Source organism: Papio anubis, chromosome 19 (assembly GCF_008728515.1).
Source record: "Papio anubis isolate 15944 chromosome 19, Panubis1.0, whole genome shotgun sequence".
NCBI lineage: Eukaryota > Metazoa > Chordata > Mammalia > Primates > Cercopithecidae > Papio > Papio anubis.
The window spans coordinates 42,425,383-42,445,596 of NC_044994.1; the positions used below are offsets into that span (position 1 = coordinate 42,425,383).

At 40.4% G+C, this 20,214-nt stretch overlaps 1 protein-coding gene and 1 long non-coding RNA gene across 3 annotated transcripts in view; one reads left to right on the forward strand and one right to left on the reverse strand.

The window, feature by feature from the left end:
• Positions 1-940: 940 nt before the first annotated feature.
• On the forward strand, positions 941-19,788 carry SKA1 (spindle and kinetochore associated complex subunit 1). 2 transcript variants are annotated; one of them, XM_031658829.1, is made up of 7 exons: positions 941-1,124; positions 1,747-1,845; positions 6,074-6,198; positions 8,076-8,173; positions 10,854-10,991; positions 17,675-17,844; positions 18,617-19,788. In XM_031658829.1, the coding sequence occupies exons 2-7, from the start codon at positions 1,758-1,760 to the stop codon at positions 18,763-18,765; spliced, it is 768 nt and encodes a 255-aa protein (XP_031514689.1). In that variant the 5' UTR covers positions 941-1,124; positions 1,747-1,757; the 3' UTR covers positions 18,766-19,788. The 2 variants fall into 2 exon arrangements, with proteins under 2 accessions (XP_031514689.1, XP_031514690.1); XM_031658830.1 differs by lacking the exon at positions 941-1,124 and adding an exon at positions 1,219-1,564.
• The window catches only part of LOC103879741, a 61,343-nt gene continuing 45,696 nt past the window's right edge, over positions 4,568-20,214 (reverse strand). The window contains exons 4-5 of the long non-coding RNA XR_640503.4: positions 19,710-19,749; positions 4,568-4,595 (exon numbers count right to left, since the gene is read on the reverse strand). This is a non-coding gene — a long non-coding RNA (uncharacterized LOC103879741). The remainder of the gene's footprint in view (positions 4,596-19,709; positions 19,750-20,214) is intronic.

Genomic DNA, 20,214 nt, shown 5'->3' on the forward strand with positions numbered 1-20,214 from the left:
TAACAAAAGCCCACCAAGAGTTTTGCCCAGGCCTTTCCTGGGCCTTGAAGCATGACAACATAAAGAAGGAATTCTTAACAGGACCTGTTCAAGATTAAACAAGTTTTTATTGGGGGTCTGAAGAAACTCCCCAGACTCCAACAAACAAGTTTATTGGGGGTCTGAAGGAACTGCCCAAACCTTCATGATTTAGTAGAAGACAAGATAAGGGTAATCACCCCTGGCATCTGCACCCATCTAGATTAAGTAAACTTACTGAGGCTCCAGAGGAAGATCTTTAGGACTGATCTTAGTTATAGATTAAAAGAAGTGAACCATTTACATCTTTACACACATGCACACTTACATGTAGACAGATAGTTTAGAAGGTATATAAGCTCTGGAAAACTTTGTAATTTTGAGTCGATCTGGCGATGTTTTCCAGGCCTTTTCCCTGTACCCGGTTACCAAAATAAACTCTCTTCTTTCCCAGTTCATGATGAGAATAAGCAACCCCACCCCTGGTTTGGTACGGGAACACTTACAGAGGCTGTAAGACCCAGAAGACAGGGTCACTGTTTCTTCTACACAAACTTGGCTGCTCCTTTGAATTTTCTGGGGTGTTTTTATAAATACTAAGGCTTGTGCCTCATTTTCCCAGTGTCTGATATCACCGACTTGGGGTGTGCTCTAGGCACTGCGACTTGTAATAGCTGCCCCTGGCGACTCTAAGGTGCAGCAAATGTGGAAGACCACGTCTTGGCGACGCCAGGTCCCTGGCTGGACGGCTGCCAATACTGCGCAGCCCACTGAAATCTCCCCAGACTGGTTAGCGCCGGAGGTGCACCTCCGGGGTATCCTTTCTTCCGGAAACTCCGCCTTCGCCCTCGCCCCGCCTTTTCCCGGCTCGGCCACGCCTCCTTCCCCGCCCAGCTGTGGCCCCGGAAGACGCAAACCTGCAACAGCCGCTGAGCCTGCGTTTCGGAAGCGTGGATGTGCGCCTGCGCTGCGCCAGGGCCGGGCGGGCGGTTTGAATTTTGCTCCCGGAGTCGCAGTCTCATCATCCCGGGCTTCCAGCTGAGACTGCGGTATTCGCGGCTGGAGACCCAGCGGCGAGTAGCCTTTTGCTGCCGGACCGACTCGAGGTTGGAGTCTGTGTGTTGGGGACCCTGCCTTCGGAAGCGCCCGAGGCACTGCTTGGCGGCTGGGGGCCGCGGGCCGCGCCGGGCGTGGGGGAGGACGGGGCTGGACGCTGGGGTGGATGCTGTAGACTCGCTCCTTCTCTCTCACCCGTGGAGTGGGTGGGAAACTGGTCCTTTCCCATTTCTCTGCCTCCTTACCTATCCCAAACTGTAAAGCCCCAACCCCTCACAGCGCAGGAAAAATGATTACCTGGGCCCATTTCTTTGACCGTGTAGGAGATTTTAAAAAACTGTGTCCGTATTTTGCGTGTTTAAAGAAAATACCAGTGTTGTCTTTATATATAAATAGTGCGTCTGTCCTCCTGAACCCTTAAGGAAAGGACTCAGGCTTATCCCCTTTACCCTGGTTTGGGATCCATCGATGGCCGAAGGCTCTAAGACAAGTCAGTACTGTACCGTGGTTAGAAACTGAATGTTGTAGAATTGAAAGAAATTGCTCTTGAATATTTGTGCTTAACCTTCAAAGACTTGTGATTTACTTGATGTTGACCATTCTTGGATTTCGAAAGTGAACAGAAATTTGTGTGGGTTTTCGTTACGAATATGTTTATATTTTTTTCTTCAGAGGCTTAAAGGATGGCCTCCTCAGATCTGGAACAATTATGCTCGCATGTTAATGAAAAGATTGGCAATATTAAGAAAACCTTGTCATTAAGAAACTGTGGTAAGTAAAACAGATTCCACTGACTTCGTATGTACAAAATGCATTTTGATTATTCCACTCTGAATGACATCTTTGCTTGGTTGAGTGACTGCATCTTAGGTAATTTTAGATTTTGAATAACGATTTTTTAAACAGTCCAATGTCAGTTTTAGTATTGCGGAGGATACTAAAAATGTTAGGTATGTTGAACAATGAACTGAATATTCATTAGAATTATTTACTTATGTTTTTCTGAGGCACATAGGCCAATGGTAAGATTTGAAGGTTATGTGGCATCCATGGTTCTACAGCTAAATGGAGATACAGTCATGCATTGCTTAGTGATGGAGATGTGTTCTGAAAAAGTGTTACATGATTTTGTCGTTGTGCAAACATCACATCATAGAATGTACGTAAATGTACACAAACCTAGATGGTACAGCCTACTACATGTCTAGGCTATATAGCCTATTGCTCCTGGGCAGCACACCTGTATAGCAAGTGACTGTACTGAATACCTTAGGCAAGTGTAACACAATGGTGAGTATTTGTGTATCTAAACATAGAAAAGATACAGTAAAAGATTAACAGTGGAACACCTGTATAGGCCACTTACCATGAATGGAGCTTGCAGAACTGGAAGTTGCTGTGGGTGTGACAGTGAGTGAATGTGAAGGCCTAGGACATCAGTGTATACTACTGTAGACTTTATAAGTACTATACACTTAGGCTATACTACATTTATATAAAAAAACTTCAATAATACATTAACCTTAGCTTACTATAACTTTTTTACTTAATAAACTTTTTAGTTTGGCTTAGCTTTTTAATTCTTTTCTAATAACAGCTTAAAACAAATACATCGTACAGGTGTACAAAAATAGTTTTATATCTTTATTAGGTTTTTTTTACTTTTTTTAAACTTTTTAAACTTTGTCAAAAATGAATACACACACACACATTCGCCTAGGCCTATGCAGGGTCAGGATCATCAACATCTGTCTTCCACATTCACATCTTGTTCCACTAGAAGGTTGTCAGGGGCAGTACCATGCATGGAGCAGTCATCTCCTGTGGTAACAATGCCTTCTGGAATATCTCCTGAGGGACCTGCCTAAGGCTATTTTACAGTTAACTTTTTTTTTTTTTTAATAAGTAGAAGGAGTACACTCTAAAAAATACCAAGTATTGTATAGTAAATAACATAAAGTAGTAACCATTTATTGTCAGTTATTATGTACTATACATAATTATATGTGCTGTACTTGTATAATACTGGCATTATAGTTTGTTTACACCAGCATCACCACAAACATGTGAATAATGCATTGCACCATGAGGTTATGATGGCTTCGATGTCACAAGGCAATAGGAATGTTCCAGCTCCATTATAATCTTACGGGGCCACTGCCATATTTGTGGTCCATTGTTGACTGAATCACTGTTATGTGGCACATCACTGTATTAAAAGGCAAGTAAAAAAAAAAAAAACTGATGTAGAGATCCTTAGAAGTAAAAGTAGTCCATAACCCATCTTAGAGCCTGCTTTGGAGGAAGCTTATTACTCTATATCACTGGGAAATAACTAATTGAAAATGAAATAAATTATTTAAGCATCCATGAAGTTGGAGATTATAAGTATCTTTGAAAATATTTTGATGTGCTGAAATTGGATGATACAATGAAAGTTCATAGAAACAGATGATCCTTGTCAAATCTAAAATGTTGTTTAAAGAATTATATACACCCTAACCTTATCTGGGAGAGTAAAGGTTTATTGGCAGACAGAATTCCATGTGCTGAGAAGGTTGTGTTGAACTTGTCTTGTAGTTTGTATTATGGATTGGTAGTTTGAAAACTTCCTCAAATATGAAATTATAATGTTAGATAGGCCCTTTCGAATTATACCTCCCCTCCCAGGGACCTTGATATTCTCAGTCCTATATTGATAACTACTAAAGGAGCCTCATACGTTTTATAGTTTATGGTTCACATACTCTGGAAAGTTAAAGCTAAAGGGACTGTGGGTTCATCTTAAGGAGCCCCCTTCACACCTGAGGAAATTGAGACTCTCAGAAGTCAGGTGGCTAGCCCAGGTCCCTCAGCTCGTGAGTACGGTTGGGTGACAGTTTCTGTTTCTTGATTCCCATGTTAGTACTCTTTCTATTTGTTGCCATTTTGATTGAAGTAAGTTGTAAAAGACTTTTAGATGTTGAATAATTTGTCTTGTTTACTTTTACTTTCTGAGGTTATGATTACTCTTGGATAAACAAATATAATTTGGAGATCTATAAAACTATCAAGCCTTGAATTCAAATGACCCACCAAAGCATGAGGCCTGGCCGAAGCAGTCAGACCCATTAGATTCCTACACAGTTGTCAACTGTCATTTTGTATGGGGGGAGAATAATTTGTGTGCCTCCATAGCCTATAAAATAAAGCCTGGTCATTTGTTTGCTACTTTGGCTTCTGTAACTGACCAGATCAGTACATGAAAAGCAGTGGCCAGACACATGCCTGTAATGCCAGCACTTTGGGAGGCCGAGGCAGGCGGGTCGCTTGAACTTAGGAGTTTGAGACCAGCGTGGTAACATAATAAGACCCTGTCTCTACACAAAATAAAAAATTAGCCAGGCGTGGTGGCGCTTACCTGTAGTCCCAGCTATTCAGGAGGCTGACGCAGGAGGATTGCTTGAGTCTGGTAGGTTGAGGCTACAGTGAGCCGTGATGGTGCTACTGAACTACAGCCTGGGTGACAGAGCAAGAAGACCCTGTCTCAAAAAAAAAAAAAAAAAAAAAAGTGGTAAACAACACCCTAAAATTTAGGTGACTAAAAGTTGAGATACCAGTGTATGGGGAAGAAATACTGTATTCAACTAATTCTACTGAAATTATTTTCAGTAGAGACATCAGTACTCTCATTTACTTGTTTTAGTTGTTATGAGCTGAGTGTCAAATGCAAGTAGCATTGTTCTATTAGATAGGATGATATACTCCTCATGATGATGATGAATGGCAGTTAGCATTTACTGAGTATTAGGTTTTAGACAGGGCTAAGCCCACCTTATGTGTACTTTCACCTATCTTCGCAGTAATGAGGTAGGTACTTGGTGTCTCTGACTTCAGGTCTTCTACCTGGTTCACTCTACTGCCTCCATAATCTACAGATACTGCCAAAGTCTGCTTTTACTTATGTGTATGTCATTGTTGTGATTGCTGGAAATGCAGATGGGAAACTTCAATTATGAAGGTAGTTTTTCTTTTGTGCTTTTAATCTGCCCTTAAATTTTTTAAAAAACTACTTCTTTTATTTCTAGGGAGGAAGGGACTCTGATTTTCTCATCCATCTCAAATCTCTGAAAGTTGCTAGAGAGAGGTGCTAGGAGGTGGGATTGGGACTATGAGAATATACTACTTTATGAACGTCTTACATTTGTTTTTGCCGGGTACCCAGGGTTATCACCAGCTTGTGACTTTTTATGTTACTTTGTTTGCTTAGGGGTGGTTTTGCATAGTGTGAATAGTGTTAATATGAATTCCAAATCCATATTACAAATTCTGAAAGAGAATTTCACCTCAACCTCACTCCTACCCCTTCCACACACACACCGAAGGGCCTGTCTAAAACATAAGCTTATTTCTGTGGTGAGTGATTACAACTTTCACTGAAAATCTATTCATGAAGAAGGGTCCTAGCCTCATTTGAGATTCTCACTTCCAACACCCTGTATTTTAAAGCCCCCAAACCTTGGATCTTATCCCTATTAAAATCAAATATATTCTGATGCTGAGATTGACAACCTCCTGTCCAGCATTGCTCCACACTCCTCAGATTATGGCTGCTGCAGCCTCAGCTCACACATATTGCCTGGTGTGAGGGGGAACCAGAGTTCCCCCTTCATATTGGAACCCTTGGAGATTTGCCTTTTTCTCATGAAAGCTTAGCTGTGGACGTAGAAGGATGCTTGTTTTACCTAACATTTCTACGTGTTTTAATAAGTGGAGGAATTTGCCAGAAACAAAAGATGCAGGGGAGACATTGTCCTTGCCTCTCCTCTCCGTCTCTTCCATACTACTTAGAAATGAGGTCTTAAGATTATCCATGGAGTCAGTTTCTAGGGACTAAAGCAATAGTCCTTTTTCCACCCCTCTCTAAGGTACAGCTATCTGTTCCAAGAGTTTGCATGAGTACTTGCAGCTACTGCTTTTCTATACACTTTGTTTTCTATTTTATTTTTTTTTATCACAGGCCAGGAACCTACCTTGAAGGCAGTATTAAATAAAATAGGAGATGAGATCATTGTAGTAAATGAACTTCTAAATAAATTGGAATTGGAAATTCAGTATCAAGAACAAACCAACAATTCACTCAAGGTAATGTTTCTCTAATGAGGAAGCAGTAAAAAGGCAATACATACAAACTCCCTAATCAAGTAATTCTTAAGAATGCTTTGTTTATAATATTTTTGGTTTATGAATTATTAATGGTACAGTATGCCATTTATGTTTTATTTTCCTAGTATAATGGAATTCGGAGCTCCACAGCTACTTCTTTCTGCTGATGACCAGTGGAATTGAACTTTACTAGAAAGGAGAGTTTGCTAATAATTCTTGGTAGCTTTAATTTAAACAATGATGTTCTAATAGAGTGGTATGTAAAGAACACCTGCTTTGGGTGAGGAGATATGGATTCTTACCTTGGTGGTCCTCAGTATTCTCTGCCACCCTGAGAAAGCTATTTTACTTCTTGGGGTTTCAGGATCCTTATTTGAAAAAATAATGGATCATATTGAACTGTTTCTTAGCTCCCTTATATGTCTACATTTCTGTATTTTTATAAAAGGTAATATAAGGGTTCTCAGGTAAAGAAAAACTTGAGCCTCATTCACAGGCACATTTTGTTCTAAATAAGCCTTCAAATTGACTTCAGCTAATAAAAGTGCTTGTGCACTTCCTGATGGGGAAATAGTCTGTACCATAATTATCTCACGTTGTTAGAGCTGGGGAATTGCTCAGTGGGATTGAACAAGGGACCTCCCCGACTGCATTCAGCCTATAATCCTTAAGGTCTGTAAAGATTTTTCAGCTATAGGAATGGGCATGATTATGCCTATCACTCTATTAGTCAAAATGGAATTGGTATCCATGAATGTCATTCACCTTTTAAAGGAAAAGACATTATATAAATTCAAAACAGAAACCAATACTGGTATTTCAGTTCTAACCTGCTCAAGAATATCCGGGGTTAGGTGTGGGCCTAGAGAATGCTCGACTCAGAACTGAAGGCTATTTGGAATTTCTGTTCACATTGTGATTGGGAGCCAGATGGCGGGAATCCAAAGGCACAGAATATTTTCCTTATTAAAATTTGTATGAGTTCATAGCCTGAAGTTCTAGTAAATGTTAGAGAGCAAAAAAACCCCAGCTATCAAGTAGAAATTTTCATTAGGCTGGGATGTAGGTAGCCCACAGTGGAAGTCATCCTAAAGCAGCATCTTATGCTTGCCAGCTGGGTATATTACCATGCTGTGATAATACAGTTGCTGTTACACAGGTAACACTGAGGAGCATTTGCTAAGCCAACAAAAGCAATTGATGATAATGAAAAACATAAGTTCTTTATATATTTCTTAGTTATCTCCCAAGATTAAAGTATTTGAGAAAGACTTAGCATTAGTCCTGCTTTGTAATTGCAATGTGATTATAGTGATTGTTCTCTGAAAAAAATCCAGTAGAGAAAAATATTACCACCATCCAAAAACAGCTCTAGAAACCAATTTTTTATTGCTGGATTCATTGCTTTTTCACTTCATTCTGCATTATTGGTACTCTTAGTCACTGTGATTTTTTTTTAATTTTTATTTTTGAGACGGAATCTCACTCTGTCACCCAGGCTGGAGTGCAGTGGTGCAATCTTGGCTCCCTGCAACCTCTGCCTCCCAGCTTCAAGCAATTCTCCCGCCTCAGCCTCCTGAGTAGCTGGGACTACAGGCACGTGCCACCACGCCTGGCTAATTTTTTATATTTTTAGTAGAGATGGGGTTTCACTGTGTTAGCCAGGATGGTCTTGATCTCCTGACCTCATGATCCACCCGCCTCAGCCTCCCCAAGTGCTGGAATTACAGGCGTGAGCCACTGTGACTGGCCACAGTCACTGTGATTATGGTTCACCATTTTCCCTGCTCTTTAGAATATCTGAAAACACACATGGGGAGGGCAGAGACTTATTTGTGAGCATTTTTAAATTTTAGGAACTCTGTGAATCTCTTGAGGAAGATTACAAAGATGTAGAACATCTTAAAGAAAACATTCCTTCCCATTTGCCTCAAGTAACAGTAGCCCAGAGCTGGTAAGTGTATTTATAATTATTCTTGCTATCTGGATTTATAAACCCATGAAAACAAATACTTCAAAGCCTTTTGCTCTTCATGTACTTGCAGTTTTGTCAGCAATGATCTAGTTTTTTGTCACCTATACTAAAAACAGTATTTCCTACTATGTTCACCAGTTTTCTTATCTTGCTGTCTCTGAGGAAAATCTAACACCTCTTTCCCAGTTTGCCAAGGGCCAGTCTCTCTAGCTTCTCTTTTTCCACTCATTTCTTTTCCTTCGAGCAGTTTGTCAACCTCAGCTTCCTTGACATTTTAGGCAGGTTAATTTTTTGTTATGAGAATAGACATTGAGCAGTGTTCTTGATCTCTGCCCACTAGATTCTGGTAGCATTCCTCCTATCCCACCCATTCATGACAATGAAAAAGGTCTCCAGACATTGCCAAATGCCTCTGAGGGCAAAATCTTCCTCGACCCTTGAGAACCACTGCCTTTGGGTAAAAAAAGCGTAAGGAAGTTACCATTTTAAAAATAGCCAAAGAGGCTGGGCACAGTGGCTCACGCCTGTAATCCTAGCATTTTGGGAAGCCGAGGCAGGCAGATTGCTTGAGCCCAAGAGTTTGAGACTAGCCTGGGCAACATGGCGAAACCCCGTCTCTGCTAAAAATACAAAAAATTAGCCAGACACAGTGGCACACCCCTGTAGTCCCAGCTACTCAGGGAGCTGAGGCAGGAGGATTGCTTGAGCCTGGCAGGTCAAGGCTGCGGTGAGCCAGGATGGTGCCACTATACTCCAGTCTGGGCAACAGAGTAAGATCCTGCCTCAAAATAAATACATAAATAAATAAAAGCCAAATGAACAATAAGCTTAGCTCTTTTTTCCCCTCAAATGTCTATCCTCTCTCTCTCTCCGCACTTACAAGGTGTGTCTGTGGCGGTTTTTTCCCCGAGGCCTTAACACCTGGCTTTTGGCTGTCATTGCCACCATACCTAGGGTGGTTGAAGGTCACAAAGAGGTAAAAAATCCGGTGTCAGCCCTGGTTCTACTTCTAAGATTTCATTTTGCATACCGCCTTTCTGTTTTTGAAATTCTGTTTTCTGCACTGCCACTATGTTTTCTTAGTTGTCAGCCCACATCTCTAACTTGGCTGCCTCCTTTTTCTCTCCCCTCTTTTAGATTATAGATCTTTCCTACCTGCTTTACTCATTCTTGCCTAACTCCACTGTTAATGCTCTCAAATGTCCAGCTCTAGCCTTGATAGGACATCTAGTTCCCGTGATTCAGTGGCCTGCTTTGTATCTCGAAGACCTGGCTCTCTTGTTACCCACATATCCTCCCATCACCTCGGCGAGGAATTGGCATCTTTATCCTGTCTCGCTCTTTCTCACATTACCTGTCATTGTACATCCAGCAAGAATTTGATCAGGGGAATAGGAGGAATTTTCTTCTAAGCTCACTATGGCCTAGCTTCAACTCTCAGGGATAGGTCAGAGCAGAACCTTTCTGTAGGTCAAAATGGTTATTTTCAGCTGATAAACACAGCAGGGCATAAAGGGAGCACTCAGGTGCTTCCTCAACACATGGTCAAGACAAACAAGTACAGGTATGATTCATCCAGTCTCACAGTGGAATCTCATATGTTAGGATTCACAGAAGGATTATGGTGCATTGGGCATCTTTATCTTGACAGCGTGCAGCATGGCCGAGTCACACCACCTCAGTAAGGCTAGTTGCCATCTGTGTCTGGCATTCGACTGTCATCTTGGGCTCTCACTTCCTGCCTTTCTGGGGATTCCCTTGGCTTGGTCCTGTGGCCATCCTCCCACTCATAATTCCAGGGCTTTGCTTAACTTCTAAGCTTTATATTATATTACATTTCTTGTTACCTTTTTATTACACAAATAATACATGTTGCTAGAAAGTGTTTGTTGTCAGAAAATAAAACTCATCTGTAATTCTACCATTCAGATAAGGTAGGGTATAGCTTTCCAGATGTTATGTAACTACACATATATAACAGGCATTTCTTCTACCTGTTATGATGTGTAGTTATAGCAGCCCCTACTGTTTCTTATATCTGGTGTCGTCTTTCCTGTGTCTTGACTTACTGCTGGCCACATCCCTGGCAGTTAAGGAACCTAGGAGCTATAGTGTGTTTCTAGACTTTGTTTGCTAGTGGGGCAGGAGATATATTAGTAGGCTTCTCACTCGCTCTAAAAATTGGGCAGATTGAATCCGGGGTGACCCATGATCATGCTGGCAACTAAAATGACTCTGCAATCCACAGGGACTGACATGAGCAACCATCAGGATAAATTAGAATAAACAGAAGTCTAAGGTAACGGACGTTTCCAGATTCAGAGTTAGGGATGTCAGGAAGGGGTTAAGAGAAGCCATGAAGCCACAAAGCTGTTAACTTACTGACTTTGAGGAGCCAGTGGGAGAACTAACAAAGATATCGTATTACATGTAAATAAATATAGCTATATTACTGAAGATTTGGGAGCTTAATTTTTCAACATTTCCTTCACTGTTTAGATTTTAATGAACAATAGACATAGGAATACAAAAAAATGTTGACAATGAGATTATAACAGGATGAGTTATGTATTTATTATTATTTTCAGTTGGGAAAACTTTGCAGTATGCTGCTTATTTCTGACAATTGCCTGTATGTATGTACATCTCTGTTCTGTAGTGTTAAGGGATCAGATCTTGATCCTGAAGAACCAATCAAAGTTGAGGAACCTGAACCCATAAAGAAGCCTCCCAAAGAACAAAGAAGTATTAAGGAAATGCCATTTATAACTTGTGATGAGTTCAATGGTGTTCCTTCGTAAGTATTTAAGATAAATAATGTTCAACCGCTTAATTATCAACATAGATGATTGTTTAAATCATAAAGCTTAATTATATTAATTGTAATATGCTATGTTCAAATATTGATCTTTTTACAACGTTTCACATTATACTGTGAAAATGCAGTAAATGTTTTGAAGATTTTTGTTGTAAAACCCCTTCATAGAGAGATCTAGAGATGGATCAATTCTTTGCTTAAGTCCTCTCGGACCTTTCTGTGTTACAGATTTACCAATTATATTATAGAAGTAGACTCAGTTTTGTGGTAATTTTAAGGAAATTGAATGAGTTGTGTAGACTTGAGAATGAGAATGGAGTATGTTGTGTTTGGTTTCCATTTGTGCATTGCACCCCACACTTGTTTGAGCCTGTGCTATATTCCAGGCCTTGGGTCACTCTGAATAGAAGAATGAATAAGACAAAATGCTTCCCCCAGAGGGAGGTCTCCCTTGCCTCTTACATGTGGCAATAATGGGGAACCAATTATGAAAATCCACGTTTTTAAACTCATAATTCCAGGGCTTTGCTTAACCTCTAAGCTTTATATTATGTTACATTTCTTGTTACCTTTTTATTATACGAATAATACATGTTGCTAGGAAGTGTTTGTTGTCAAAAAGTAAAACTCATCTGTAATTCTACCATTCAGATAAGGTAGGGTATAGCTTTCCAGATTTTATTTAACTATACATGTATAACAGGTATTTCTTATACTTGTTATTATAGCAATGCAGTTATACTGTAAATGCAACTTACTATCCTTTTATTGTGATAATTTTTCTATCTTAATAGTCATATAATATATAGCTATCCAATAACTTATTGAAGCATTTCCTCATTACGTATTTGGGTTGACTTTATTGTTACAAATAAGGGTACAATGAAATATCTTTTAGACAAGGCTGTTTTGCAATTTTTTTATTTCCTTGGGATAGAGTCTTAGGAGGCAAAGATCATGATTATTTTGCTTTCTAGAGAGTTATTCATACCAGTTTGTTTTGGTTGTTGTTTTATTTAATAAAGTGTATTTCTGCCGGGCGCGGTGGCTCAAGCCTGTAATCCCAGCACTTTGGGAGGCTGAGGCGGGCGGATCACGAAGTCAGGAGATCGAGACCATCCTGGCTAACACGGTGAAACCCCATCTCTACTAAAAAAAATACCAAAAAAAAAGAAATTAGCCAGGCGTGGTGGCAGTCGCCTGTAGTCCCAGCTACTCCGGAGGCTGAGGCGGGAGAATGGCGTGAACCTGGGAAGCGAAGCTTGTGGTGAGCCGAGATCGCGCCACTGGGGGCGACAGAGTGAGACTCTGTCTCAAAAAAAAAAAAAAAAAAAAGAAGTGTATTTCTTAGAACCTTTGTTAGGTTTACAGAAAAATTGAGCAGATAGTAGTGTTCTCACACCACTTCTTCCCTGCACACAGTTTTCCTCAGTAACAGAGCATTGGTATGACATATCTGTTACAGTTGTCAAACCAATATCGATACATTACTATTAACTAACATCCTTAGTTTATGTTAGGATTTATTCTGTGTTGTACATTTTGACAAAAGCATGATATCATGTGTCTACCATTACTGTATCATACAGAAGAATTTCACTATCCTAAAACATTTCACTGTACTAAAAGTGCCTTGTATCCCACCTCTTTCCATCTCCCACTGAACCCCAGAATGTTATATGGTTAGAGTCATACAGTATGTAGCGTTCTCTGACTGGCTTCTTTTACTTAGAAATAAGGATTTATGATCCCTTGTATCTTTTTGTGGTTTGATAGCTCATTTCTTTTTAACACTAAATAGTACTCCATTGTATGGATGTACTGGTTTCTTTATTCATTCACCTATTGAAGCAATCTTAGTTCCTTCCAGTTTGGTGCAATTATGAATAAAGCTGCTAAAAACATTCATGTGCAGGTTTTGTGTGGACATAAGTTTTCAACTCATTTGGGTAAATACTTAGGAGTGTAATTGCTGGATCGTGTGAGAGTATGTTCAGTTTTGTAAAAACCTGACAATGGCTATACCATTTTGCATTCCCATCAGCAATGACAGAACATTCCTCTTGCTCCACATCCTATTTATCATTTGGTATTGCCAGTGTTCTGGATTTTAGCCACTCTGATAGGTGTGTAGTGGTATCTAATTATTTTACTTTACAATTCCCTAGTGACATTTGACATTGAGCATCTTTTCAGCAAGTATTACAGTCCCCTGCTCTACCAGCTGAGCTATCGAAGGGAATGCTGAGCATCTTTTCATATTGATATACTTATTTTCCATTTGCATATCTTCTTTGATGAGATATCTGTTCAGGTCTTGAGCCCGTTTTGAGGGTTGTTTTCTTCTCATTGAATTTTAAGAATTCTTTGCATATCTTCCTTCCTCTCCTCTGGTATTCCCATTACCTGTATGTTATACTTTTTTGTGATTGCCTCACAGTTCTTGGGTTTTCTGTTCTTTTTTGTATTTCTCTTTGCATTTTAGTTTGGGAAGTATCTATTGACGTTCTCTATTGATGTATCTTCAAGTTCACTGATTCTTTCTTTAGCTGAGTCTAGTCTGCTGATGGAGCCCATCAAGGGCATTCTTCATTTCTGTTAGAGTTATTTATTTCTAGCATTTCCTTTTGATTCTTCTGTAGAGTTTCTATCTCTGCTTTCTTTCTTTGTCTGTCTATTCTTGCATTTTATCCTTTTTCCATTGGAGTCCTTAGCATATTAAACATAGTTATTTGAATTAGTGGTTTGATACTTACAAAATCTCTGTCATTTCTCAGTCTGCTTCTGATGCTTGTGATGCACTCAGCCTGTATTTTTTCTTATGCCTAGTAATTTTTGTTGAAAGCTGGACAAGATGTATCTGCATAATAGGAACTGAAGTAAATAGGCTTTTAGTGTGAGATTTTATGTTGATATGTCTAGGAGCTGGGCTATGTTTAATGGTTGCTATGGTTGTAAATGTCAGATGCTTCAATTTCTTCTAGTTCCCATTTCTTTTGTTTGTTTGCTTGTTTGTTTGTTTTGAGATGGAGTCTCGCTCTCTCACCCAGGCTGGAGTGCACTAGCGCGATCTCGGCCCACTGCAAGCTCCGCCTCCTGGGTTCATGCCCTTCTCCTGCCTCAGCCCCCAGAGTAGCTGGGACTACAGGCGCCCTCCGCCACCATGCTGGGCTAATTTTTTGTATTTTTAGTAGAGACGGGGTTTCACTGTGTTAGCCAGGATGGTCTCGATCTCCTGACCTTGTGATCCGCCTGCCTCGGCCTCCCAAAGTGCTGGAATTACAGGCGTGAGCCACTGCACCCGGCCCTAGTTCCCATTTCTTTTGTCTCCTCTGTCGTCTTTGGGTTTCCTTAGAAATTTTTTCTTAATAGATTCTGTGTCTTGTAGCTTGCTCAGTGTTAGTTCACTAATGCATTCCTGTAACCTTGTTGTAGTGGTGGTAAGGTGTTGGAGAGGAGAAGCATTCTATAATCTTATGATTAAATCTCAGGGTTTTTAGGGGTTCTGCATCTCTGGCCTCTGACCTTCTAAAGTGTTTCTTAGCTAGACAGGGCTGAAATTGTCTAATTACCCTTCCCCTAGGTCAGATAAGGTTCTAGTCAAGTAGTTTTCCTTGAGGGCAGGTCTTTGTTTTGAATAACAGAACTGCTCTACTTTTACCTGCCCTATTTCAAAATAATTACTTTTTCCCTCCTCTTGCTGATGCTCAGGAGAATTTTTCTCTGATCCTCATTTTGAAAACCTGGGTGGAAGGCAGGGGTGGTTCCTGGAAGTAAACTCGTGAAAGTATGGGGGTTTCCTAAACTGGATCACCAGGAGTTTTTAACTCTCAAGCTAGTTCAAACTGAGCCTTAGCAGTTTGTCAGTTACTATTTGAATGTTCCTGCAGTTACTCACTCCAGTGGCTTCTATTCCTAGGAAGCTGTGATTCTCTGTATTTGCTTGTCTCTCCTGTTTTGGAGGCAGTGTTTGGCCCTGTGACCTCGATTCTCTGAGAAGAGTTACCAGCTTTCAGTTTGCTCTTGTTGTGAGGACGGCAGTGACAGTTTCCAAGCTCTTGACACGTCAGAGTGCTGCATACCAGTTTTTACTCCTGTTGGTAGTATGTGAGAATGCCCAACCTAATCTCACACCTGCTAGTGTTACCTACTACTTAAAAATTGCTACCAGTTAGCCACTTGAAAAATACCTGGCTCTTTCACAAGTCCCAGAGTAGTGAGGACGTTGACATTGCTCTTTAGTCTTTTTTTTTTTTGGCCGGGGTGGGGGGGGGGGTCATTTTGTCATTTCCTTTGACTTTGTTTTGTTTTGTTTACTACTTCTTTTGTTTTTGAGACAGTCTCACTTTGTCCCCCAGGCTGGAGTGCAGTGGCATGATCTCGGCTCACTGCAACCTCTGCCTCCTGGGCTCAAGCAATTCTCATGGTTCAGTCTCCCAAGTAGCTGGGACCACAGGTGTGTGCCACCACACCCAGCTAATTTTTCTTTTTTTAGTAGAGATGGGGTTTCACCATGTTGGTCAGGCTGGTCTCAAACTCATGATCTCAAGTGATCCACCTGCCTTGGCCTCCCAAAGTGCTGAGATTACAGGTGTGAGCCACCACACTGGTGGTCATTTCCTTTACTGACAGCTTTATTTTCATGAAAACTGTTTGATGCTCTGATGCTATTCAGCTTTGGTCTTTGTGTTGTTGCTCATTGGCTGAGCTAATGTGAAGAGCAGATGACTGAGGGACAGCGAAGTAAAGGATTTTTGGAAAATGCTTCCATGGAGAGCTGTTGGAAGGAAATTAGAATGGTCATGGTGGAGTATTCATTTTTCAACCTGGGGTTATTTAATCAATGAGAAATGAAGATAGAAGATTAGGGTAAAAAATCATGTTTTCCAAGCATAGAGTTTTTATTTACTTTAAAACAAATGGTGCTGAGAGTAGAGTTAAAGTGGAAAACATTGGCAGAGATTAGGGATGACTATTGAGCAAATCAAGGTGGTAGAGAGGATTTGAAGGAATTTATAAGTGCATTGTGGAGAGCTGAGGTATTAGAGTTTGTAGAAACTGGTTAGAAAAAACAGGACAGCTGGCCGGCGGTGGCTCAAGCCTGTAATCCCAGCACTTTGGGAGGCCGAGACGGGCGGATCACGAGGTCGAGATCGAGACTGATCTTGAGTTATCATTAGAACCGTTTTCATTTGTAAAATACAATGAGGAAAGGAGTTCAAGATGCTGAAACTTCAGCTACTGGAGCCGAGGCATCCGGAGGCGGATAGAGGATCTCGGGGTTACCGTGCATTCAGCCTGGTGACAGAGGCCGAGACTCCGCCTCAAAAAAAAAAAGAAAAGAAAAAAAGAAAAAACAGGACAGCAAAAATGAATTTAGAAAAGAGAGGAATAATGAAAATGAGTGCTTTTTGGAAATACGAACATTTTCTTTTTTCTTTTTTGACAGAGTCCGGCCCGTCGCCTAGTCTGTAGTGCAGTGGCCGGATCTCAGCTCACTGCAAGCTCCACCTCCCGGGTTCACGCCATTCTCCTGCCTCAGCCTCCCGAGTAGCTGGGACTACAAGCGCCCGCCACCTCGCCCGGCTAGTTTTTTGTATTTTTTTTAGTAGAGACGGGGTTTCACCGTGTTAGTCAGGATAGTTTTTGTATTTTTAGTAGAGACAGGGTTTTACCGTGTTAGCCAGGATGATCTTGATACCCTGACCCTGTGATCCGCCCGCCTTGGCCTCCCAAAGTGCTGGGATTACAGGCGTGAGCCACCGTGCCCGGCCTAACATTTTCTTTTAAATAAACTTTTATATCATTTTATCAAGGAAGTTTTGACTAGAAAGCTGCTACTTTGAATAGAAGTGAAGGACAGAGCTTAACTTACTGAACTTACCATTTGTTGAAGAGACAAATTGAAGCAGATCATCAAATTTTGTTTTTGGTGTGTTCAAAACATTCAAAATTGTGAGTCTCCTATTTTTATATTCTAAGACTCCATGGTGACTGGGAGGATGGACAGGAGGGAGGTTAAAGAGTAGAATTCAGAGTGAAATAGACAGTGCTCTAAGGGCATTTGAGCTAGGGCATAAAAAACATCAAGGCTACTCTTTGGTTCTTCTCTGCCCGGGCAGCTTCCAGTCACTCACTCCTGTACATTGCCTACCCTATTAATTCCTCTTTGTCTTAATTTTCATTGTCATCCTTGTTGTGGTCTTCTTTGTTGCCCTTCATCTTCCCTTCCTCCTCCTCCTTTTTTTCTCTTTCTTTCTCTGAACAAGTAATGGTTTTTACATAGCACCAGAGTTGTATAATTTATTAATATTTAAATTTTTCCTTTGTCACATTTAAAAATTAATGTTTAAATAAACTTATACGTTGCAGTTAATCAGTCAATTTGAATCAGAATTTGAGAGCTTATTTAAAGTTATCATATCAGTTCTCCATAGGTAAACAGTAGAGGTTAATAGTTAGAGAAGGTAAGCACCGGTGTGTTGTCACCTCTATTTAATTATTCAGCTGTCTGGTTTATTTGGAAGTTGATATAAAATTGTTCTTATAAAAGGTACTATAGTTTTACTATCGTATAAAGTCACCATACTTACGTTTTTCAAGGAAAGTAATTTTGTATGATGATTCTTTAAAACAATAATTAACCATATACCTTTTTACAGGTACATGAAATCCCGCTTAACCTATGGTCAAATTAATGATGTTATTAAAGAAATGAACAAGGCAGTAATTAGTAAATATAAAATCCTACATCAGCCAAAAAAGTCTATGAATTCTGTGGCCAGAAATCTCTATCACAGATTTATTGATGAAGAAACGAAGGATACCAAAGGTAAAATGGCAGCATATATATGTGTACATGTGAACTGTTCTGAGTATAACTAAATCATGGGAAATTAATTCCCAACCAGGAGCAGTTATCCTACCAGGGGACATTTTACCATGTCTGGAGACGTTTTTGGTTGTTGGAGCTGGGTGCTCCTGGCGTCTAGTAGATAGAGGCCAGGGATGCTGCTGTAACAGCCGGCAGTGCACAGGATAGCACCCACAAAATGAATTATCGGGCTCACAGTGTCTGTAGTGCTGAGCCTGAGAAACACTGCTAGATAGAGTCTATTGTGGAACTATGCCCAATGTTTTCAGAAATTGAATAGTAATGATAACAGCTAGTCCTGTTGATATAGCTACTTTCTGTACGGCAGAGAGTGTGCCAAGAGCTTCAATCCTTACAACACCCATGTCACTTACTATTATTACTCCCAATCTGCAGACTAGGCAAAGAGAGCTTAACTTACTTGTCCAAGGCCATCCAGTTAAGTGATAGCACTGTTACGGGTTTTATTCTGGTAACCACTACATCATATTGCTTCTTGAAAAGTGAATTGTTCAAGCGATACCAACAGATAGCTAGTGACCTAATAAATATCATGCATGCGACTTCTATTGATAGAATAATTACTATTTTAGCAAGAATACTAGTTACTGGTTTTATTGGATACTAACAGTAAAAATGATTAATACCATTCATATTCACAATTTAATGTATTAAAGACTCTTTTGCAAGTTGGCCTTATAAAAATTAGCACTAATATCTTTATTTTTAGGTCGTTATTTTATAGTGGAAGCTGACATAAAGGAGTTCACGAATTTGAAAGTTGACAAGAAGTTTCACGTGTTACTGAATATTTTACGACACTGCCGGAGGCTATCAGAGGTCCGAGGGGGAGGACTTACTCGTTATGTTATAACCTGAGTTCCTTGTGAACTTTTGAACGGACCAATAGGGTATAGAGGCTATTTCTATTATTTTCTTATATGTAATTTTTTAAACTTTTAGTCTTTTTTCCTTTTTTTTCTTTGAGACAGGATCTTGCTTTGTCACGCAGGCTAGAGTGCAGTGGCGCAAACATGGCTTACTGCAGCCTCAACCTCCCAGGCTCAAGTGATCCTCCCACCTCAGCCCCCTGAATAGCTGGGACTACAAGTGTGCACCACTATGCCTGTCTAATGTATTTGTAGAGATGGGGTTTCACCATGTTGCCTAGGCTGCTCTTGAACTCCTGAGCTCAAACAATCCACCTCCTCCACCTCCCAAAGTGCTGGGGTTACAGGCGTGAGCCACTACACCTGACCTATTCTTGTTTCTTACAAAAATAAAACTTTTTTGGATAAAGCTTATATATTTTCAAGATTTACCTCCTTTCACCAAATATTTAACTACCTGCTGAATAAGCCTCTGTACTAGGCACATAATAGAACTAAAAAATGCTCATGTCTAGTTTTTGTGTTGAGTGGACAATGCTGCAGACCCCAAAAAGATTGGGTACAGATTGGCGTGTGCCTGCTGTAGTCCCAGCTACTCAGGAGAATTGCTTGAACCCAGGAGGCGGAGGTTGCAGTGAGCCGAAATCGTGCCACTGCACTCCAGCCTGGGCAACAGAGCGAGACTCCGTCTCAAAAAAAAAAAAAAAAGAAAAAGAAAAAGAAAAAAAAGATTGAGTACAGATGTGATATTGGAAGAAAAAGATCAAGATGATGAGGTTAGGATACCCAGGCCCTTTGTACTTAAAGATCACTAGTGTCTAAATTCCATCGATGGTGTTTCAGTCTATAGGTAAACTTCCTGGAAGCTGGATTTGGAGACAGTTTATCATCTGATTATTGTGCTTTCCTATAGGTTGTTAGGGAGCAGCTTACCTGAAATGCATTTAGTGTACACCCGTCTGTAAACTTCAACCTGTAATGAAAGTGTAATAAAGTTGATGTGATAATGTGATATAATAAGAAATATATATTTGATCTTCCTATCCAGTTCCTTTTTCAGAGCTCCTAAAACGCTTGTAATTTCCAAAGTGATGGAGTGCATCTTTTGTTCTAATATTTGGTCTTTGACCCCAGTTCCTGACACAAAGCTCCTAAATTCCTTTGAATTTCCTAGTGATAGGAGAATTTTTTGTTCTAATGAGGTAGCTCTTGATGGGCACGTGGATGGGGGCTGCTCACAAAGACCACATCATGATTGGAAGTTTCAAACTTTCAGTCTCCCACCTCCAGAGAGGGGAGAGGGGCTGGAGATTGAGTGAATAATCCATCAGGCCTATGTCAACAAGACATAAAAATCTCTAAACTATGGAGTTCAGGGAGCTTCAGGGTTGGCAAACATTTTGATGTGCCAGGAAGGTGACGGACTCCAGCTTTATGA

Excerpts from the sequence above, each read along its gene's own strand:
- SKA1 (XM_031658829.1), top strand. The coding sequence starts at position 1,758 with ATGGCCTCCTCAGATCTGGAACAATTATGCTCGCATGTTAATGAAAAG. Across the intron at positions 6,199-8,075 it reads AAACCAACAATTCACTCAAG|GAACTCTGTGAATCTCTTGA; the intron begins GTAATGTTTCTC and ends TTTAAATTTTAG. Across the intron at positions 17,845-18,616 it reads AGAAACGAAGGATACCAAAG|GTCGTTATTTTATAGTGGAA; the intron begins GTAAAATGGCAG and ends CTTTATTTTTAG.